Genomic DNA, 18,409 nt, shown 5'->3' with positions numbered 1-18,409 from the left:
TGGTTCCAGGCCGGGTACCTGCCCATGGCGCTGCTGGTGAAGCGCGGCTGCGACGAGGCCTTCCAGCCCCTGGGGGACGTCATCAAAATGTGGGGGCGCGTCCCCTTCGCCCCCGGGCCCGCCCCGCCCCCCCTGCTGGTGAGTCACCCCCAAACCCCCCCCCCCCCCGGGACCCCCCCAAACCCCCTACCGCGACCCCCCCGCGACTCCCCTCCTTCCCCTGGGTAAAGAACGCCGTCCTCGTAGCTGGGGGGGGGTCTTGTGGCACCCAGGGACCCCCCCAAACACAGGCTGGGACCCCCTAAATACTCCCGGGACCCCTCTCAATTCCTCTGACCCCCCCCCCGGGTCCCCAGGGCCCCCCCAAATACCCCCCTGGACCCCCCCTCAATCCCCTAGGGCTCCGCTTCATCCCCTGGGTAAGTAACCCCATCCTCGTAGCTGGGGGGGGGGTTTGTGTCACCCAGGGACCCCCCTAACACATGCTGGGACCCCTAAAGACTCCTGGGACCCCCCTCAATTCCTCTGACCCCCCCCCGGGTCCCCAGGGCCCCCCCAAATACCCACTGGGACCCCTCCCAGCCCCTCAGGGCATCCCCAAAGACTCTCTCGACCCCCAAACATCCTCTGACTTCATTTGCAGCCCCCCCCAACGCCCCCTGAGGCCCCTCCCAGCCCCCCTGGGACCCCCGAACACCCCCTGACTCCCCCTGGGACCCTCCAGCCCCTCAGGGCCCCCCCAAAACAGCCCCCGGGCCCCCCTGAACTCCCTTCAGCCACCCCACAGCACCTCAAGGATCCCCTAAACACCTCTATGACCCCCGCAAACATCCCCTCCAGCCCCCCTGCCCCCCTGAAAACACCCCACAGCCCCCCTGCCCCCCATTTCCAGCCCCCCCTGACCCCCCCCGGCCCCCCCCCAGGGTAACCTGGCCCAGGAGCGGCTGAAGAAGCAGCAGGAGTTGGCGGCGGCGGCTCTTTACCAGCAGCTCCAGCACCAGCAGTTCCTGCAGCTCCTCGGCCGGTGGGTCTGGGGCGGGGGGGTTGGGGGAGGAAGGGGGGTCCCAGGGGCTCCCGTCCCCTCCCCAGACACCAGCGTCCCCCCCCCCAACACCCCCCCCCAATGTCCCCAGGCAGCCGCTGGCCCCCTGCCCTGTCCCCCCGAAAGCTGGGGAGCTGACACCGCAGCAGCTGGGGGCTCTGCTGCAGCAACTGCAGGCCTAAAACCCAGGTGAGACCCCCCGAAACCCCCCCCAAACCTGCCCCCCAACCCCCCCCCCAGATGCCAGGGTCCCCCCCCAGATGCCGGGGTCCCCACTGCCCCCTCCCCCTCTCCCCAGGCAGGGGGAGCCCAACCTGCTGCGGTCGCTGTCGCTGCCAGAGGCGACGTCACTCTGGGACCCCCTGCAGCCCCCCGGTGAGTTGGGGGGCAGAGCTGTGGGTCTGGGGTGGGTGCTGGGGGTCACTGGGGGGAGCTGTGGGTCTGGGGTGGGTGCTGGGGGTCACTGGGGGGGAGCTGGGGGTCAGGGGTGGGTGCTGGGGGTCACTTGGGGGGGTGCTGGGGGTCACTTGGGGGGTGCTGGGGGTCACTGGGGGGGAGCTGTGGGTCTGGGGTGGGTGCTGGGGGTCACTGAGGGGGAGCTGTGGGTCTGGGGTGGGTGCTGGGGGTCACTGGGGGGAGCTGGGGGTCAGGGGTGGGTGCTGGGGGTCACTTGGGGGGGTGCTGGGGGTCACTTGGGGGGGTGCTGGGGGTCACTGGGGGGTGAGCTGTGGGCCTTGGGGTTGGTGCTGGGGGTCACTGGGGGGGAGCTGGGGGTCAGGGGTGGGTGCTGGGGTCACTGGGGGGGAGCTGTGGGTCTGGGGTGTGGTGCTGGGGTCACTGGGCGGGGAGCTGTGGGTCTGGGTGTGGTGCTGGGGGTCACTTGGTGGGGAGCTGTGGGTCTGGGTGTGGTGCTGGGGGTCACTTGGGGGGGGAGCTGTGGGTCTGGGGTGGGTGCTGGGGGTCACTTGGGGGGGAGCTGTGGGTCTGGGTGTGGTGCTGGGGGTCACTTGGGGGGGAGCTGTGGGTCTGGGGTGGGTGCTGGGGGTCACTGGGGGGGAGCTGTGGGTCTGGTGTGGTGCTGGGGGTCACTGGGGGGGAGCTGTGGGTCTGGGGTGGGTGCTGGGGGTCACTGGGGGGGGGAGCTGGGGGTCAGGGGTGGGTGCTGGGGGTGACTGGTGAGTTGGGGGCACTTGGGGGGGGTGCTGGGGGTCACTTGGGGAAGCTGTGGGTCTGGAAGGGTGCTGGGGATCACTGGTGAGTTGGGGGGCACTTGGGGGGGTGCAGGGGTCCGGGGGGGTGCTGGGGGTCATTAGGAGGGTGGGAGAGTAGCTTTGGGGTTAGTGTTTGGGGGGCAGCAGGGGAGTGGGGCTGCCGTGGAGCAGGGGCAGCCCCCAGGGCCGCCGTGGGGCAGCTGTGGGGCTGTGCCCCCCATCTTTACCATGTCCCCCACCCCAGGCAGCGATTCGGGGCTGTGGAGCTGCCCCTGGGCTCCCCCCCCCGAGCCCCATCCTGGAGCAGCTGCAGCTGCAGCAGAAGGTGAGCCCAGGTGTCGGGGGGTGCCCCCCAGGTGTCGGGGGGTGCCCCCCAGGTGTCGGGGTGCCCCCAGGTGTCGGGGTGCCCCCCCCGAGCCCCCCCCTGAGCGCTGCCGCAGCTGCAGGAGCTCCGAGCCCGGCGGGAGGAGGATGACCAGCGGAAGCGGCGGCAGGAGGAAGAGCTGCTGCGGCGCAAGCAGGTGCGGGGGGCGGTGTGGGGTCTTTTGGGGGGGGGGCTTCTTGGGGGGTCCTGGTGGGTTTTGGGGGGCTCTTGGGGGTCCTGGTGGTTTTTAGGGGGATCCGGGGAGTCCTTCCGGGGACCTTGGCGGGGTTCTGGGCGGGTCTTGGGGGGGGCCTGGGGCACCCTGTGGATCTTTGGGGGTCTCTGGGGGTCCTGGTGGACTTTGGGGGGTCCTGGTGGTCCCTGGGGTCCTTCTGGGGACCTTGAGGGGGTTCGGGGGGGGTCCCCAGGGGGATTCTGAGGGGGTCTTGGGGGGCCCTGGTGCATCCTGTGGATCTTTGGGGGTCCCAGGGGGATCCTGGTGGACTTTGGGGGGTTCCTGGGGCATCCCTGGGGGGGTCCTTCAGGGGGCCTTAGGGGGTTCGGGGGGGTCTCAGGATGGGGCCTGGGGCATCCTGGTGGTTTTGGGGGGGGCTCATGGGGGTCCTGGTGGTCTTTAGGGGGGTCCTGGTGGCCCTTCCAGGGACCTTGGGGGGGGGGGGGGTTCAGGGGGGTCCCAGAGGGATTCTGGGGGTTCTTGGGAGGCCTCTGGGGGTCCTGGTGGACTTTGGGGGGTCCTGGGGGTCCCAGGGGGGTCCTGTTGGTTTTTTGGGGGTCTTGGGTGGGTCCTTTAGGGGGCCTTGGGGGGGTTCTGGGGGTCCAGGGAGTTTCTGGGGGCTCTCGGGAGGGGCCTGGGACATCCTGGTGGGTTTTGGGGGTCTCTTGGGGGTCCTGGTGGTCTTTGGGGGATCCCTGGAGGTCCTTCTGGGGGCCTTGGGGGGGTTTTGGGGGGTCCCAGAGGGGTTTGGGGAGGGGTCGGGGGGGCCTGGGGCTCCTGGGGATCTTTGGGGGTCCCAGAGGGATCCTGGTGGACTTTGGGGGGGTCCGGGGGGTCCTTCAGGGGACCTTGGGGGGGGCCTGGGCATCCCAGGGATCTTTGGGGGTTCTTTGGGGGTCCTGGGTGGGGGGTACCTGAGGGTTCTGGGGTCTTTGGGGGGCCACTGGGGGGTCCCAGGAGTGTCCTGGTGGGCTCTGGAGGGGTCCTGGAGGTCCACAAGGGTGCTCTGGGGGTCCCTCAGTGGACCTTTGGGGTCCTGGGGGGGTCCTGGGGGTCCTTCAGGGGATTTTGGGGGGTCCCGGTAGGTCTTGGGGGGGGCTGAGGTTGCCGAGAGGGTCCTGGGGGGGACTTCAGGGGATCTTGAGGGTCCCTGGGGGGTCTCTGGGCTCTTTGGGGGTGTCCCTGGGGTCTTTGAGGGGTTTGGGGTGTCCCTGGGCTGTCTCTGGGGGGTCCCGGGGGTCTTTGGGGGGTTTTCTGGGGGGCTCTTTGGGGGGGGTCCCTGGGGGGGTCTCTCAGCCCCCCCCCCCCGGGCCATGCCCCCCCAGTGCCGGCAGCAGGAGGCGCTGCTGAAGCTGCTGCAGCAAAGTGGGGTCCCCGGGGGGGCCCCCCAAAACTGGGCCCTGCCCAAGGTGCCCCCCCCCACCCCGGACAGCGAGCGGCCCCCCCCCAAGGCGCAGCGGGGAGCCCCCAGGGCTGTGAGTGACACCCCCCCCTCAGCACCCCCCCTTTCCCTGAGCCCCCCCCGGGGTCCCCCCCATATCTCCCGTGTCCCCCCCCCCCCCCGCAGGTGGGGGTCCCGTGGGGGGCAGAGCTGTGGCCCCCCCCCGAGAAGAGCCCCCCGGCCTGGGAGGAGAGCGGGGCCGGGGGGGCGGGGCTGCGAGGGGGTGGGGGCGGCAAGGGCGGCCGCGGCGGCCCCCCCCCGGGGTGAGTGGGGATGGGGGAGGGGCGGGGGGGCATGGGGGGGGTCTGGGGGCGTCACAGGGCGGGGGGGACATGGCCGGGGCACAGGTTATGGAGGGGTGGGGGGACACGGGGGTGGGGGGTTATGAGGGGACGGGGGGGACACATGGGGGGGTTATGGGGGGACGAGGGGGATTGGGGGATGGGGAACACAGGCTATGGGGGTGGGGGGAATTATGGGGGGTGGGGGATGTGGGGGGATGTGGGTCGGGGGGACATGGTGGGGTCACAGGGTAGGGGGATGTAAGGGGGACTGGGGGCCAGGTTTTGGGGGTGGGGGGATGGGGGGCACAGGTTATGGGGGTGGGGGGTTTATGGGGGAGTGGAGGATGTGGGGGGGTACATGGGGGTCACGGCCCCATGGCAGAGGGGTGGGACCCCCAACTCCTGACCCACAGCGGGTGGGGGGGGGAAGGAGGGGTTCCAGCCCCATCTGACCCCCATGTTCCCTCCATCCCCCCCATTTCCCCCATGTAACCCCCCATGTCCCCCCCCATGTGCCCCCCAGGCCGGGGGGGCGGGGCCCGGAGGAGGCGCTGCTGAAGCTGCTGCGGGGGCTGCCCCGCCCCCCCGAGCCCCTCCCACACTGGTGCCAGGCAGCGCTGCAGGCCCTGGGCGCCCCCCCGGGTATGGGGCGGGGGGGGGGCTGAATGCCTGGGTCTGTGGGGGAAGTGTGGGGCCCAGACGCCTGGGTCCCCCCATAGGGTGTGGGTCTGGGTCCTCTCATAGCATGTGGGGCTGGGTCGCCCCATAGCATGTGGGGCTTGGACGCCTGGGTCCCCTGTGGGGTGTGGGCCTGGGTTGCCCCATGGCATGTGGGTCTGGGTTGCCCCATAGCATGTGGGTCTGGGTTGCCCCATGGCGTGTGGGTCTGGGTTGCCCCATAGCATGTGGGTCTGGGTTGCCCCATAGCGTGTGGGCCCTGGACACCTGGGTCCCCTGGGAGGGGATGGGAGGGGATGCCTGGGTGGGGGGAGGGGGTCCCGGACGCCTGGGTCCCCCCTGACTGCTGCCCCTCCCCCAGTGCCGGGGGTGGAGACCCCCCCTCAGCCCCCCCCGCCTTTCGAGGCCTGGCCCCGCCCCGGGGACCCCCCCGAGGCTCAGCCCTTCCCCCGCCCGCTCCTGGAGCACCGCGGCCCCCAGGTGGGCGAGGGGACATGGGGGGCGGGGCATGGGGGAGGGGGAGCTGACCCCCAGCTTCACCCCCCCCGGGGGGGCCCTGTGGGGCTGGGGGTTTATTGGGGTGTGGGGGTGCAGGGGCTCTGGGGAATCTATGGGGAGCTGTGGGGCTGGGGGGGCTGGGGGGATCTGGGTGGGCTGTAGGGGAGGCTATGGAGTGCTGTGGGGGGGGTCTGTGAGGGATCTATGGGGTGCTGTGGGGCTGTGGGGGGGTGTTATGGGGTGCTGGGAGGTCTATGGGGTGCTGGGGGGATTTATGGGGTGGTGGTGGGGGTCTATGGGGAGGTGTGGAGGGTCTGTGGGGGGGTTTCTGTGGGGTGCTGTGGGGGTTCTATGCTGTGGGGGGTCTATGGGGAGGTGGGGGGGCTGTGGGGCTGTGGGGGGGTTCTGTGGGGTGCTGGGTGGGTTTATGGGGTGGTGTGAGGCTGTGGGGGTTCGATGGGGTGCTGGGGGGGGGTTCGATGGGGTGCTGTGTGGGGGTTTCTATGGGGGGGTCTCTGTGGGGCAGCCGTGGGGCTGACCATGCCACCCCCCGCAGGAGGCGTGGCTGGGGGCGGGGCCGCTGCCCCTCCCCCCGTTCGGCCCCGGGGCGAAGCCGCCCCCCCCGGAGGGGCCCGGGGGGGGGAGGGGGAAGCAGCGCCCCCTGCTGCTGCTGCACAGCGACCCCAGCATCCTGGGTACGGGGGGGTGGGGGGGTGGGGGGGGGACACCGTGTGGGGGGTGGGCGGGGGGCGCAATGGGGAGCACCATGGAGCTGCTGGGGGGGCTCTGTGGGGTGATGGGGGGCTCAGTGTGGGGCTGGGGAGGTTTGGGTGGGGACTCTGTGGGTTGGGGGGGCATTGGTGGGCTCAGTGTGGGGCTAGGGAGGTTATGGGGGGGGCACAGTATGGGGCTGGGGGCGCCCTGTGGGGCTGGGTTTGGGGGGGCCTCAGTGTGGGTCTGGGAGGGGGTGTTGGGAGGGTTCAGCGTTGGGCTGGATGGTGTTGGGGGGCTCAGTGTGGGTCTGAGGGGGGGTTAATGTGGGGCTGGGGGGGGTTGGGAGGGCTCAGTGTGGGGCTGGGGTGGGTTATGTGGGGGGTGAAGTGTGGGACTGGAGCACCCTGTGGGTCTGGGGGGGATTGGGGGGAGCTCAGTGTGGGGCTGGATGGAGGCAATGGGGGGCACAGTGTGGGGCTGGAAGGGGGTTGGGGGGTTCAGTGTGGGTCTGGGGGGGGCACTGGGGGGCTCAGCGTGGGGCTGGGGGGCACCCTGTGGGGCTGGGAGGGTTTGGGGAGCCTCACTGTGAGGCTGGGGGGGTTTATGGGGTGGGCTCAAAGTGGGGGGGGTGTCTGGGGGAGGCTCAGTGTGGGGCTGGGGACACCCTGTGGGTCTGGGGAGCTTATGGGGGGGCTCAGTGTGGGGCTGGGGGAGCTCAGTGTGGGGCTGGGGGGGCCCCACTGACCCCTTCCCCCCCCCCAGGCTACTCACTGCATGGCCCCGGGGGTGAGGTGGAGACAGTGGAGGAGTACTGAGCCCCACGGCACGGCTGCCCCACAGCACCCCGTGGGGTCCCCTGGCGCCCCACGGCGCCCCACCAAGCACCTTACGGCCGACATGACCGACCCAGCTGCACTTTAGCCCGGAGCTGCCCCATGGCACTGCCCCACGGTGCCGCCCCACAGCCGGGCCAGAGCAGCCCCACAGAAAGGGGGCTGCAGCTGCCCCACGGACAAACACCAGCCCCACAAGTAGGACAGGACGGGGCCACCCTATAGGGGGCTGGAGCTGCTCCATAGTGCTGGTGTTGCCCCACAGCTGCCCCACAGACACCGGAGCTGCCCCATAGCGCCGGTGCTGCCCCACAGACACCAGAGCTGCCCCACAGCGGGGATCGGAGCTGCCCCATAGATGCCGGAGCTGCCCCATAGCGGAGCTGGACTCATTGCACAAAGCCCCTCCCCCTCGCCCCTCCCCCGGCAGCCAGACCCCGCCCCTCCACGCAGACCCCGCCCCCTTCCCTGCACTGGCCCTGACCCAGTCTCCGCCCTCCCTTCGCTCACGCCCCGCCCACCGCCGGAGCCCCGCCCCTTTCTGTACTGTGTTGCTGTGATGGGGAGGGGCGGATCTGGGGGGAATTCGGGCAATTTTGGTTAGTTTTGGTTTTTTTTAAGCAAACCCTGGGGTTGAGCCGCCCCTCCCCCTCCCTCTGCCCTCCCCCCCCCCCCCCCCAATCAGAGATTTGGGGGTTTTTATGGGGGGGGGCTGGGGGACTGCCCACCTCCCCAGCAATAAGGATGGAGTCCCCCTGCCCCTCCCCCACTCCCGTGCCAACCCCTCCCCCACCAAGGGCGGCGCTGTTGAATGTAAAGGCAGGGGTGTGACCCCCTCCCCCCACCCCCACCCCCTCCTTCCCGCGGGGGGGAGGGGCCAGGCTCCCCCCCCCTTTTCCTACTGAGAGTGGCAAAATGTTTACAGGCCCCTCCCCCACCCGGGGGCCCCTCCCCCTCCCCGGATGCCTGGGCCCCCTGTACATACCCCTCCCCCCCCCCAATAAAGACCTCGGTGCAGCTGCGTTTGCTCCGTGCCCCTCCCCAAGTGGGCGTGGTTTCGCTAAGCCCCACCCCTTTCGGTGGGCGGGGCATCGGGGGTGTGTTATGTTGTGGTGGGCGGGGCTAAAGGAAAACCCCGCCCAATGGGCGCTAAATAGGGGGGTGAGGGAAGACCCGCCCCCATTGCAAAGCCGTCCCCCGCCCTTGGCTACAGTGGGCGGGGCTCAATACCGAGGCCCCGCCCCCTTGATAACTCAGGCATAGCGGGAGGGAGGAACCAGCTGGAAAGGACACGCCCCCTCTTAAGCCACGCCCCCACCGCTCTATGAAGACGGGGGCGTGTCCCGGACGCAGGGGAGGGGGGAGAAGGGGGACTCCCCCCCCTTCAATAAAAAGGGCGCCTGTCCCTTTAAGCGCCCCCATTGTCTGCCGCCCCGCGCCGTCCGCGCGCGCGCAGGGAGGCGGGCGCTGATTGGCCGCGCCGCATCCGCCGGCCCCGCCCACCCGGGCGCTGTCCGGTGCTGAACCCGCGGCCGCCGCCATGAGCGGGGGGGGTCTACGGCGGGGGTACGGCGGGGGGGGCGGGGCCTCGCGGGGAGGGGGCGGGGCCGGGGGATGGAGGGGGGGAGGTGGGGGCGTCACCGTGTCCCCTGCCGGGGGTCACAGTGCGTGTGTCCCCCTGCCCTTCCCCCCCCCCCCCCCCCCCAGATGAGGTGGGGGCGCTCGTGTTCGACATCGGCTCCTTCTCGGTGCGCGCCGGATACGCCGGGGAGGATTGTCCCAAGGTGGGTGTCGCCATGGCCCCTCCCCCCCGGGCCCCTCCCCCCATGTCACCTCCCCCTCCCCCCCATGTCACCTCCCCCCCACCCAGGTCCCCATGGCTGTCGTGGGTTCCCCACACCCCAAGGCCACCACCCTCAGCCCAATGTCCCCATTGCTGTGACATCACCGTGTCCCCAAGGCCAATGTCTATAGGCCAATGTCCCCATTGCCATGACATCACCGTGTCCCCAAGGCCAACGTCCATTGCCCGATGTCCCCATTGCCGTGACATCACCGTGTCCCCAAGGCCAATGTCTATAGGCCAATGTCCCCATTGCCATGACATCACCGTGTCCCCAAGGCCAACGTCCATTGCCCGATGTCCCCATTGCCGTGACATCACCGTGTCCCCAAGGCCAATGTCTATAGGCCAACAACCCCGTCACGGCACCACCCCCATGGCCACACTGTCCCCAAGGCCAACGTCCCCATGGTGGTGGCATCTCCATGGCCGTGTCATCCCCTCTGTATCCCCAACGCCAACATCCCCACCGTGGTGACACCCCCATGTCCCCAAGGCCACCACCCATAGGCCAACATCCCCACCGTGGTGACACCCCCATGTCCCCAAGGCCACCACCCATAGGCCAACATCCCCACCGTGGTGACACCCCCATGTCCCCAAGGCCACCACCCATAGGCCAACATCCCCACCGTGGTGACACCCCCATGTCCCCAAGGCCACCACCCATAGGCCAACATCCCCACCGTGGTGACACCCCCATGGCCACGCTGTCCCCAAGGCTGCCACCCCCACGGCAGCCCTGTCCCCGCCCCGTCCCCGCCCGGTCCCCGCCCGCCAGCTCCGCCCCCGCGGTGACGGGGCCGTGGGGGCGGCACAGGCCGACTTCCCCACCACGGTGGGGGTCCTGCCCCCCGAGGAGGCAGCCCTGGAGCTCGACGGGGACAAGGACAAGAAGGGGGGGAAGGTCTATTACATCGACACCAACGCGCTGCACGTGGCCCGCGAGGGCATGGAGGTGCTCTCGCCCCTCAAGAACGGCATGAGTGAGTGGGGCCGCCGTGGGGCCGCCATGGGGCTGCCATGGGGCTGCCATGGGGACATGGGGACTGGGACACTCTGCAGGGCTGTGGGGACGCTGTGGGGCTAGCGTGGGGCCACCGTGGGGCTGGCGTGGGGCCACCGTGGGGACATGGGGATTGGGAGACTCTGCAGGGCCGTGGGGATGCTGTGGGGCTGCTGTGGGGACACTGTGGGGCTGCCATGGGGACATGGGGATTGGGACACTCTGCAGGGCCATGGGGCCGCTGTGGGGCTGCCGTGGGGCTGGCGTGGGGCCAGCATGGGGCCGCCATGGGGACATGGGGGTGGGGACACCCTGCAGAGCCGTGGGAAACCTGTTGGGGCTGTCTTGGGGGGTTGGGGGTCACCTCGTGGGGCCACCATGGGATTGGGGGCACCCAATGGGGCCATCAGAAGGTTGGGGTCACCCAATGGGTCCTTCACAAGGCTGGGGGCACCCAATTGGTGCCACCATGGGATTGGGGTGACCCAATGGGGCCACCATGATCGTGGGGTGACCCCATGGGGCCACCGTGGGATTGGGGGCACCCAACAGAGCTGCCACGGGGTTGGGGTGACCCAATGGGGCCACCATGAGTGTGGGGTGACCCCATGGGGCCACCATGGGATTGGGGGAACCCAACAGAGCTGCCACGGGATTAGGGTGACCCAACGGGGCCACCATGAGCGTGGGGTGACCCCATGGGGCCACCATGGGATTGGGGGCACCCAACAGAGCTGCCACGGGGTTGGGGTGACCCAACGGGGCCACCATGAGTGTGGGGTGACCCCATGGGGCCACCATGGGATTGGGGTCACCCAACAGAGCCAACATGGGGTTGGGGGTCACCCAATAGGGTCACCATGGGGTTGGGGTCACCCCATAGAGCCCCACCACCTCTCGGGAGCACCCCCAGGACCCCTTTCGACCCCCCCATGACCCCGCTCACCCCAGTCGAGGACTGGGAGTGTTTCCAGGCCATCCTGGACCACACCTACGGGAAACACGTCAAGTCGGAGCCGGGTCTCCACCCCGTTCTCATGTCCGAGGCGCCGGTAGGTGTGTCCCCCCCACCCCCAACCCTCGCGTCACCCCCCACCACCACGGTGGCGGGGTCCCCCGGTGTCCCCACGGCGTCCCCACGGCGTCCCCGCAGTGGAACACGCGCGCCAAGAGGGAGAAGCTGACGGAGCTGATGTTCGAGCACTACAACATCCCGGCTTTCTTCCTCTGCAAGACGGCCGTGCTCACCGCGTATCCCCACCCCCCGGCACCCAGCGGGTGACGCGTACACCCACCCGCCCCCCCGCCACTGCCCAGGGTGTCCACAGCACCTCCCCGGGGGAGCGTGGGGGGTGGGTGGGCCTAGGGGTGGTTGGGCGGGTCTAGAGATGGGTGGGTGGCGGGTTGGGTGGGTGTAGTGTTAGTTGGGTGGGTGCTTGGGTGGGTCTGGGGGTGGGTGGTGGGTCTAGAGACAGTTCGTTGGGTGGGTCTAGGGGTGGTTGGGTGGTCTAGAGATGGGTGGGTGGGTGTAGATGTAGTTGGGTGGGTGGGTGGGTCTAGAGGTAGCTGGGTGGTCTAGAGATGGGTGGGTGGGTGGGTGGGCGGTTGGGGGGTCTAGGGGTGGTTGGGTGGGTCTAGAGGTAGTTCATTGGGTGGTTGGTTGGGTCTAGGAGCGGACAGTGGGTCTAGCGCTGGTTGGGTGGGTGGGTCTGGGGGTGTTTGGGTGTGTGGTTGGTGGGTCTAGAGGAAGTTCATTGGGTGGTTGGATGGTTGGGCAGGTCTAGGGATGGGTGGTGGGTCTAGAAATGGGTGGGTGGGCAGCTGGGTGGGTCTAGAGGGCGTTGGGTGAGCTTAGAGATGGGTGAGTGGGTGGTGGGTAGAAACGGGTGGGTGGGTCTAGACATAGGTGGGTGGGTCTAGAGGTAGATGGGTGGGTGGGTGGGTCTAGGGGTGGTGGGTAGGAAAGGGAGGGTGGGTGGGGCTAGAAGTGGGTGGTGGGTCTAAAGATGGGTGGGTCCAGGGGTGGCTGGGTGTTTCATTGGGTGTTTGGCTTTGTGGGTGGGTGGGGAGTTGGGTGGGTGGGTGGGTGGGTAGTTAGCGGGGGGGGGGGGCCAGCCCTCGTTAGCGAGGTCCCTCGTTAGCGTTAGCCTTGACGGCGGCGGCCCAGCTTCGCCAACGGGCGCAGCACGGGGTTGGTCCTGGACAGCGGGGCCACCCACACCACCGCCATCCCCGTCCACGACGGCTACATCCTCCAGCAAGGTGAGAGGGCGGGGACACGGGAGGGGAGGGCGCGGCCGGGTGGGGTGGGGGCGTGGCTGGGGGCGGATCCTCGCGATGACTTACGGGTGGCCGCCGCAGGCATCGTCAAGTCGCCGCTGGCCGGGGATTTCATCTCCATGCAGTGCCGGGAGCTGTTCCAGGAGATGAACATCGACATCGTGCCGCCCTACATGATCGCTGCCAAGGTAGGGGGCGGGGCAGGGAAGGACACGCCCACCCCGCCGGGAACGGCCTATCAGAGAAAGAGACAGTGGTTGTTAGACTCCGCCCCTGGGGGGGCTGCTCAGCCCCAGCTGCTCCCACCCCCCCACCGACCACTGGGATTTGTCCCACCCCCAAGGGGGTGGTCCAATGCAAAGGCCACGCCCCCCTCGGGCAGGCCCCCCCCCCTTTGGCCCCACCCCAATTGGGGCAGCCTGTCCCCTTGGCACCACCCCTTTAGGGGCAGCCTGCCTATAGGCTCCACCCCTTTAAGGCCAGCCCTTCTGCTTAGCTCCACCCCTTCCCCATAGCCCCACCCCTTCCACCTGCCTCCCCAAACCAGCCCACCCCAGGCCCCGCCCCCCAGCACACTCCCCCACCCCTAGGGGGCACATCCCACCTGACACCCCGCCCCACCCAACACCCCACCCCACGGCACTCCCCCTCCCCTGGGGGGCGTGTCTCAGTGACACCCCACCCTGCATGATGCTCCGCCCCCTGAGGCACTCCCCCTCCCTGGGGGGCATGTCCCAGCTGATGCCCCGCCCAATGCCCCGCCCCCAGGAGGCGGTGCGGGAGGGGGCCCCGCCCAGCTGGAAGAAGAAGGAGAAGCTGCCGCAGGTCGCCAAGTCCTGGCACAACTTCACCTGCAACGTGAGGGGATTTGGGGGTCCCGGGGGGGGGCTGGATGGGTTTGGGAGGGGCTGGAGGGGTTTTGGGGGGGCTCAGGGGGCTTTGGGAAGGGCTGGAGGGGTTTTTTGAGGGGTCAGGGGGCTTTGGTGGGTTTTGGGGCTCAGGAGTCTTTGAGAGGGCTTTGGGGAGACTTGGGGGGGCCTTTGTGGGGGCTTTGGGAGGCTCAGGGGGGCATTGAGGGCGCCATTGGGGGGTTCAGGGTGGGGTGGGGCCTTTTTGAGGAGGGGTCCTGGATGCCTGGGTCCTTTTGGGGGGATTCCCTTATGCCTCGGTTCATTTTTGGGGGGGGTCCTGGACCCCTGGGTCCCCCCCACTCTGTGTCCCCCCCACCCCCCCAGGAGGTGATCCAGGACTTCCAGGCCTCAGTGCTGCAGGTCTCCGACTCCCCCTACGATGAGCAGTGAGCACCGGGTGGGGGTGGGGGGCTCGGGGAGAGTCCTGGGGTGGGTTTTGGGGTTCCCCCAATCCCATAACCCCCCCTCATCCCCCCAGGGTGGCCGCCCAGATGCCCACGGTTCACTACGAGATGCCAAATGGCTACAACACCGACTACGGGGCCGAGCGGCTCCGCATCCCCGAGGGGCTCTTTGATCCCTCCAACGTCAAGGTTTGGGGGGGGGGGGTGTCCGAGGGGATTTGGGGGAGTCCTGAGGGGGTTGGGGGGGTCCCAGGGGGGTTGGGGGGACCACTCTGAGCTCCCCACCATCACCCCACAGGGTCTCTCGGGGAACACGATGCTGGGCGTGGGGCACGTGGTCACCACCAGCATCGGGATGTGCGACATCGACATCCGGCCGGTGAGTCCCCGGGGGGGTTTTGGGGACACACACACACATTTTGGGGGGCAGTGGTGACACCCAGACCCCTCACCCATCCCCCCACAGGGTCTGTACGGCAGCGTCATCGTCACTGGGGGGAACACCCTGCTGCAGGGCTTCACCGACCGCCTCAACCGCGAGCTCTCGCAGAAGACACCCCCTGTGAGGGACTGGAGGGGGAGCCCAGGCATCTGGGGAGGGGACCCCCACCCTCTGCAGTGGGATTCTGGGGGGCTGGGGAGGACCCAGGCATCTGGGAAGGGGATCCCCACCCTCTACTGTGGGATTTGGGGGGGCTAGGGGGGGACCCCCAACCCCCATCGTGGGATTTTGAGGAGCTGGGGGTGACCCAGGCGTCCAGGAAAGGGACCCCCACCTTCCACCATGGTATCTGGGGGGGGCTGGGGTGAGACTCAGGGGTCCAGGAAAGGGACCGCCACTCTCCACCATGGGATTTCGGGGGGCTGGGGAGAGACTCAGGGGTCCAGGAAAGGGACCCCCACTCTCCACCATGGGATTTTGGGGGGCTGGGGGGCCCCAAATATTTGGGAAAGGGACCCCACCCCTCACCATGGGATTTTGGGGCACTGTGGGGGGAACCCAGGGGTGCAGGAAAGGGACCCCCACTCCTCACCATGGGATTCTGGGGTGCTGGGAGGGGACTCTATCCCTCTGTGGGGGCTGAGGGGGATGGATGGACCCAGACTAGGCTCCCAGTTGCCCCCCTTCCCCCCCCCAACCCAGAGCATGCGCCTGAAGCTGATCGCCAGCAATAGCACCATGGAGCGCCGCTTCAGCCCCTGGATCGGGGGCTCCATCCTCGCCTCCCTCGTGAGTGGGGGGCTGTGGGGGGGCTTTGGGGGGAGCGAAGAGGGGCCCGGGCCCCTCACCCCACATCCTCCCCCCCCCACCGTGTCTGTGTGTCTGTCTGTCCCTCAGGGCACCTTCCAGCAGATGTGGATCTCCAAGCAGGAGTACGAGGAAGGGGGGAAGCAGTGCGTGGAGCGCAAGTGTCCCTGAGAGGGGATCTGCACCCCCTCCCCGCCGCCTTGCTCCGGCCATTGGGGCTTATGAGGGGCAAAAAATGCAAAAAAAACCCAGAAAAAACCAATAAAAACCCCAAGAATAAACACCCTGAAAGGTGCCGAATCCGCCCAGAGGGGCCCTGCTGAGGCGGCGCCGCACTGCTGGGTGCCTCGGGGAAAGGCTGAGGAGGCAGGGGGTGCCGTGGGAGGCGTTTTCATGAGGTAAAGTGGGGTGGGGGAAGGGGAGATTTACCGATTTAGAGGATTTTTTTCCTCAAAAGCTGCGAGGGCCGCTACGGCGCGCGCCCCGCCTTGGCGCCTTCCCGCCTGACGAGACGCCCACTGCACATGCGCGGGGGCCTGGCTGGGGGGGAGAGTGGGGGTGGGGGGTGGGAGAGGCGCATGCGTGGGAGCCCCCCCGCGGCGGTCCCAGCCGGAGTCACTGCGCATGCGCACCCCGGAGGAGGGGTGCGCATGCGTAGACAGTGCGAACAGGGTCATTGGCTCATTGCGCATGCGCACTGCCCCGCCGCTCCGGTGGGGGTCCCCGTGTGGTCCCCGCCGCTCCGTTAACGGCGGGGGGGGGGGGTGGATGTTAAGGAGAGGGGTCCGCTGTGACGGGCCGCTGGTGGTGGAATGTGGCTCGCCAGGTTGAGTGACGTCATGAAGCGAGGGATGACGCGGTGGCCCGGCGGTGGGAGGAGCTCGGCTGCCGCTGCGCATGCGCGTCCTCCCCGCAGACTCCAGCTCCCGGCGGCCCCCGCGCGGAGTGAGGCCCCCTTCTCATTGAGGTGTCTCCAACGCGCCTGCTCCGCCGCTCCTCCTCCGCCCTCCCCCACCCCCCAACACCCGCCCGCGCTCCGCGCATCCCGCAACCCTCAACCGAGCCCTACCCCCTCTCCCCTCCCTCCCACCCCCTTCCCCGGCGCGCTTTTCCCCCTCGCGCGATCCGCGCAGGCACTCGCCGCGGCCACCCCCACCCGTCAGGCCCCCCTCCTCCCCCTTCGCACCGCCTCCCCCGCTATTGGCCGCTTTCCCCGCCGCTCCCTCTCCCATTCGCTCCCAGGCTCCGGAGGGGGCAGCGGCCGCGCTCGGCCACGCCCACCGGCTATATAAAGTCCGGCGGGCCGGCGGGCCGCTGCCATCGCGTGCGGGAGGTGGCGGGCGCGGAGGGCCCCAGCTCTGCTCCCCTCACAACAGCACCCCCTAGCGGCGGCGCATGCGCGGCGGCGGCGGGGCACAGCGCGCATGCGCGGGGCGGTCCGCCATGGCGGCCGAACCCGAGGCCTTCCTGGTCCCTCCGCCTCCTCCATCATCATCCTCCTCTTCCTCCGTTACCGGCTCCCGGGAGGAGGATGAAGAAGCTTCACCCGCCGTCGAAGCTCCGCGACCGCGTAACGGCTTTAGGTCGGCGGGCGGAGGAGGTGGGAAACGTCGTAGTAGCTGCGGGGCAAAGCAACCGGCCTGGAAACGGCGTCGCCGGGCGGCCTCGGAGTGCGGCCCGGTGCTTCCCTCCGAGTTCCTGCTCGGGGGAAACATCTTCGATCCCTTAAACCTCAATAGTTTGTTGGACGAGGAGGTGAGCCGGGCGCTCAACGCCCGTACCCCGCAATCCTCCCCGCTCCCCGCCCGCGGCCGCGATCCCGTCGAGATCCTGGTCCCTCGCGATATCACCGACCCCCTCAGCCTCAACGCTCCCGGCGAGGGGCTGCGTTTGGCTTCTCCCGCCAAAAGCACGCGGCGACGCCACCGTCACCGCGGCCAGCAGCGAGCCGCCGCCGCCGCCACCGCCACCGAGGAAGCCGCCTGCCCTCACGCCCTCCCCGCCGCCGCTGCCGCCACCCCGCCGCCGTGTGCCGCCGCCTGCCCCGCCGCCGGCCGCCATCGAAAACGTCGACGGACTTGCAGTAAATCTGAAGGAACCCGCCCTCCGCCGGAAAAACCCAAACCGCCCGGAAAAACCCCCCAGCAACGCCAACGTCGCCAAGTTCGGAAATTCCAATACGGCAATTATTGCAAATATTACGGTTATCGGAACCCCGACTGCGAGGACGGGCGGCTCCGCACCATGCGCCCCGAGTGGTTCGCGGGGAAGGAGGTGTTGGACGTGGGGTGCAACGTGGGTCACCTCACCCTCAGCATCGCCAAACGGTGGCGACCCGCCCGGGTGGTTGGGTTGGACATTGACGGGGGGTTGATCCGTTCGGCGCGGCAAAATATCCGGCATTATCTGTCGGAGGAGATTCAAGCGGAAGCGGCCGGAGCGGGAGGGGGGAACGGCGGAGGTGGGGGGCGGAAAGGTTTTCCCGCCGCTCTCTTGGCAAGTCGGGGTCCCATCGCCGCACCCCGCCTGCCCCCCGACGGGCCCGGCGCCGCCGACTTCCCTCACAACGTGGTTTTTGTCACGGTGAGTGGGGGGGACGGGTGGCTTTTTGGGGGCGTAACGGTCAGATTGGGGGGGGTTGCAAAGGGGTTTGGGGGATCGTGGCCCGTTTGGGGAGGTCGCAAGGGTGTTTTGGGGGAGTCGTGGTCTGACTGGGGGGGTTGAAAGGGGAGTTTGGGGGCGACATGGTCGGTTTGGGGGGGTCACAAAGGGGTTTTGGAGGATTGTGGCTGTTTTGGGGGTAAAGTGATGGGGTTTGGGGGGTCGTAAGGGGATTTTGGGGGAGTCCTGGTCCCACTGCGGGGTTGAAAGGAGGTTTTGGGGGAGTCATGGCTGGTTTGGGAGGGTCGCAAGGGGGTTTTGGGGGTCTCAGGAGGGTTTGGGGGAGTCGCAGCCAGTTTGGGGGTAACACGGTGGGTTTTGGGGGGTCATAAGCGGCTTTAGGGAGGGATCATGGCCAGTCTGGGGGGGTCCCAAAGGGTTATTGGGAGGTCATGGCTGGTTTAGGGGCTTATGAGGGGTTTGGGGGGGGTCACAAGGGGGGTTTGGGGGGTTACGGCCAGTTTGGGGATAATATGGTGGCGTTTTTGGGGGTTGTGGTTGGTTTGGGGGAATGTGGGGTTGGGGGGGGTTCTGAGGGGTTTTGGGGCATCATAAAGGGGCTTGGGGGTTCATGGTCAGATTGGGGGGTTGCAAGGGGGTTTGGGTGGTCATGGTCAGTTTGGAGGTAACTTGGTGGGTTTTGGGGCGTTGTAAAGAGGTTTTGGGGGGTCGTAAGGAGGTTTTGGGGGTTACAGCCAGTTGGGGATATAACATGGTGGGTTTTGGGGGGGTCACAAGAGGGTTTTGGGGGGGCT

The 18,409-nt window shown here is 68.8% G+C and overlaps 4 protein-coding genes across 6 annotated transcripts; all 4 read left to right on the top strand.

Moving 5' to 3' along the window:
* Window positions 1-6: 6 nt before the first annotated feature.
* Window positions 7-1,262, top strand: LOC135311243 (GRB10-interacting GYF protein 1-like). The gene is made up of 3 exons (XM_064440371.1): window positions 7-138; window positions 924-1,024; window positions 1,134-1,262. Exons 1-3 carry the CDS (start codon window positions 25-27, stop codon window positions 1,222-1,224), a joined length of 306 nt encoding a protein of 101 aa, XP_064296441.1. The 5' UTR covers window positions 7-24; the 3' UTR covers window positions 1,225-1,262.
* A 10-nt stretch (window positions 1,263-1,272) lies between these two features.
* LOC135311242 (GRB10-interacting GYF protein 1-like) lies at window positions 1,273-7,974 on the top strand. Of its 3 annotated transcripts, none has more exons than XM_064440368.1 (9): window positions 1,273-1,417; window positions 2,498-2,578; window positions 2,700-2,774; window positions 4,178-4,327; window positions 4,420-4,556; window positions 5,101-5,219; window positions 5,617-5,735; window positions 6,310-6,448; window positions 7,230-7,974. In XM_064440368.1, exons 1-9 carry the CDS (start codon window positions 1,283-1,285, stop codon window positions 7,280-7,282), a joined length of 1,008 nt encoding a protein of 335 aa, XP_064296438.1. In that variant the 5' UTR covers window positions 1,273-1,282; the 3' UTR covers window positions 7,283-7,974. The 3 variants fall into 3 exon arrangements, with proteins under 3 accessions (XP_064296438.1, XP_064296437.1, XP_064296439.1); XM_064440367.1 differs by having other exon boundaries at window positions 2,694-2,774; XM_064440369.1 differs by lacking the exon at window positions 4,178-4,327 and having other exon boundaries at window positions 2,694-2,774.
* On the top strand, window positions 7,403-15,273 carry LOC135311245 (actin-like protein 6B). Its single transcript, XM_064440373.1, has 15 exons — window positions 7,403-7,418; window positions 8,846-8,866; window positions 9,008-9,084; window positions 9,964-10,129; window positions 11,101-11,201; window positions 11,303-11,400; window positions 12,317-12,411; window positions 12,511-12,617; window positions 13,198-13,287; window positions 13,665-13,726; window positions 13,819-13,933; window positions 14,043-14,123; window positions 14,211-14,306; window positions 14,889-14,975; window positions 15,084-15,273. The coding sequence occupies exons 1-15, from the start codon at window positions 7,403-7,405 to the stop codon at window positions 15,162-15,164; spliced, it is 1,293 nt and encodes a 430-aa protein (XP_064296443.1). The 3' UTR covers window positions 15,165-15,273.
* Window positions 15,274-16,298: 1,025 nt separating this feature from the next.
* On the top strand, window positions 16,299-17,615 carry LOC135311244 (7SK snRNA methylphosphate capping enzyme-like; the record flags this gene model as incomplete). Its single annotated transcript, XM_064440372.1, has 1 exon — window positions 16,299-17,615. A coding segment is annotated over exon 1 (1,227 nt), but the record flags the coding sequence as incomplete, so codon positions are not given.
* Between the last annotated feature and the right edge of the window lie 794 nt (window positions 17,616-18,409).

The sequence above is a fragment of the Phalacrocorax carbo genome, unplaced genomic scaffold (genome assembly GCF_963921805.1).
Source record: "Phalacrocorax carbo unplaced genomic scaffold, bPhaCar2.1 SCAFFOLD_412, whole genome shotgun sequence".
NCBI lineage: Eukaryota > Metazoa > Chordata > Aves > Suliformes > Phalacrocoracidae > Phalacrocorax > Phalacrocorax carbo.
The sequence above is the reverse complement of the archived record's forward strand: the minus strand, read 5'-3'. Positions and strand labels throughout refer to the sequence as shown.